Below are 2,677 nucleotides of genomic sequence, written 5' to 3' on the forward strand. Positions count from 1 at the left end.
TGTCCATATACCTTTCCATTGGACTTTACTTCGCAGGAGACTGTAGGACGGAGGTATCGAGCCGTGTGGGCTGAGTAAAACTTGATGAAAAGCAGCCACAATTCAGGGAGTTTTTTTCCTTGGGATAGACTCCATCCTTTACAGATCGTAAATAAGGAGTTCTTTAGCCAGTGGTGCCCGGCAATGACCATGAATGTAAAGAGAAGCCACGTGGTGGTAATTTAAACATCCCAGAAATTGCTGGTTTGCAATAAAATTAATCCCCTTTGAAATAAAACGAATGGAGCAAAGCTTGTACTAGAAAAAAAAAAGTCCCCACCGTGCTATCGTATCCCTTTGATCTTTCTGTTATTTTCTTACACATTTATTTTGTATTGTTTGCGGTTGATAAGTGCATTGTGTTTGATTATATTTGGGAAGACGAATAAATATACTGTTTGTGGAAATGTAAGATAGCTAAGTGCTATCTGCCATTCGTAATGCAATTTGCATTATTTTAGCCCAGGGAATTCAATAAACATTTTATGACACACACACCTGACAGTTATTACTTTGCTAATGGTTATTTTCTTCTCTCTCTCACACACACACACACAGGAAAGGAACCCACAAAGTATAATGCTTCTCTGTAGACTCTGTTACCGCCTAAGAGGTCGCACATAACTTTTAAAGAGGAATTAAATTGGTGTCTTAATTGTGTCAATGAAAATCACCAGGACCCCGTTTTAAAAGAATTCTTACTTTTCCACAAGACCAATTAAAAGCCATTTAATGACAATGCTAGCATAAAGATAATTTTATTGATACAATGTAACTTTACTTTTAAAGGGCATTCACAGTGGTTTTTAGTTAATTTTCCCGTATAAGTGTCAGTTTAATGAACCGGTTACCTAACCTCTGTTTGAGAATATTGTTTTTTTTATTTAAACAACACCGAAATAAAATATTAATAAGGGGGTATTAATATTCGCAAGTATTGCTAAATTCGACCCTTTTTAGCCCCCTGTGTCTCCTAATGGAAACACAGAGCCCCAATGTAAGTGAAGGATCAACGCCTAGGTAAGATAAAATAAATATATACATATACATATAAAGAAACATACGATGGTTAAAAAAAAAGATTGACTGAAATGTGTAATATTTCGAGATGGAGCGCTACATTTTTAACCCATTCGCTGCCCAGCAGGCCGGCAATACATTGCAAGGCCGGCTTCTGCCAGCGAGATTGTTAATACACATATTACAGGCAAACAAATAGCTACATAAATGCCATACTACCTCTATAAGTAGGTTAAATAACATTAATTAAGATGTGCGTATGTTATTATCCTATCTAATACTTTGATAGGAACAAAGTAAAAAAAACAAAAAACAGCATGTTTAATTAAAAAGAGGAGGCGTGGGATCCAGTCCCTCTTATTATACAATAGGTGGACCTCTCGTTCCCTGTGATACATTTCTGCTCTATTAGAAGTAGCAGCGCACTCTGGGGGCTATTTATTATGTATTTATTTGTAAAATGTTTTACCAGGAAGTAATACATTGAGAGTTTCCTCTCGTTTTCAAGTATGTACTGGGCACAGTTATGATGACAAATAATACAAAGTGTCCCTGCTGCAAACTGGGACAAAAAAACGGCACCAGATTTAATTAAGGGAATAAAACATTCATATTAAAACCAATAGGATTATATTAGTTAATAAATGTGGCAAATGCAGTGATAAATGCAGTGTTTAGCGCCAGTTTTGCCCAGGTTTTGCAGCCGGGAGGCTATAATAAATGATCCTCCAAGTATTTTAGCGTCTCTACCTTTGGGCTCAGATGTCCATGTCCCATTGTCAAAAGTACAATATTGCATGTGATTCACTGAATGAAATTTTAACCCCCCCCCCCCCCCCCACCTTCACAAGTACAGCTAAGAGTTCATTTAAGGTGAAATGTATATCCGTCTTACTAACAGGGGGACAACACTGAGCCGGTTGTTGGCAACTGAGCTAATTCTGGAACAAGTACAAAGCCATGGATGACGTAAGAACCAGGGGAAGCTATGAAAGAGCCCCCAGGACCTGTAGAAAACAACAGCTGTTTAGAAAGGAATGTTTACTCAACTCTGCACCTAATCGCACAAGCTGTCCACCTTTATACCTACAGTATACATACTCTCCATCCACTCAATGGTATTACTTTTTTTTTTTGGCTTCCAAATGTTACAATAATTCATGGATTCGGACAAAAGCTGATGACATTAAGAAAGAAATCACGAACGACTTGCCAAACCTGGTCAGTTTACAGTTTCATCAAGATAATGGTGGTATGATTTTCCTGTGCACCCCATACATGGAAGTTGGGAGCAAATCTAAAAGAATGACAGTGCTTGCTCTCTCATAAGGAGTCTTTTCTTCTTCATTCGGCGGTTCTGGAACCAGATCTTCACCTGTTGGTCACTGAGACTAAGCCGGTCAGAAAGTTCTCGCCTTCGTTGTCTGGTGATGAATTCATTCACCATAAATTCTCCTTCCAGCTCAGATAACTGCAGCTTGGAGTACGGTTTTCTCTTCTTGCGCGACCTTGTGTGCATTGGGTACCAAGGAGCCCCTAGGAAGACATGGACAAGAGATACATAGCTTGTTAAAATGTAGTCACTTTCTTCAAATATTTGTGTTCAAATATAGATATT

At 38.3% G+C, this 2,677-nt stretch overlaps 1 protein-coding gene across 1 annotated transcript in view; it reads right to left on the reverse strand.

The window, feature by feature from the left end:
* Positions 1–1,918: 1,918 nt before the first annotated feature.
* Positions 1,919–2,677, reverse strand: part of HOXC12 (homeobox C12) — a 2,360-nt gene continuing 1,601 nt past the window's right edge. The window contains exon 2 of the mRNA XM_075593425.1: positions 1,919–2,595. Coding sequence (XP_075449540.1) covers positions 2,357–2,595 — 239 coding nt within the window. The 3' untranslated portion in view covers positions 1,919–2,356. The remainder of the gene's footprint in view (positions 2,596–2,677) is intronic.

The sequence above is a fragment of the Ascaphus truei genome, chromosome 3, assembly GCF_040206685.1.
Source record: "Ascaphus truei isolate aAscTru1 chromosome 3, aAscTru1.hap1, whole genome shotgun sequence".
In the NCBI taxonomy this organism is placed as follows: domain Eukaryota; kingdom Metazoa; phylum Chordata; class Amphibia; order Anura; family Ascaphidae; genus Ascaphus; species Ascaphus truei.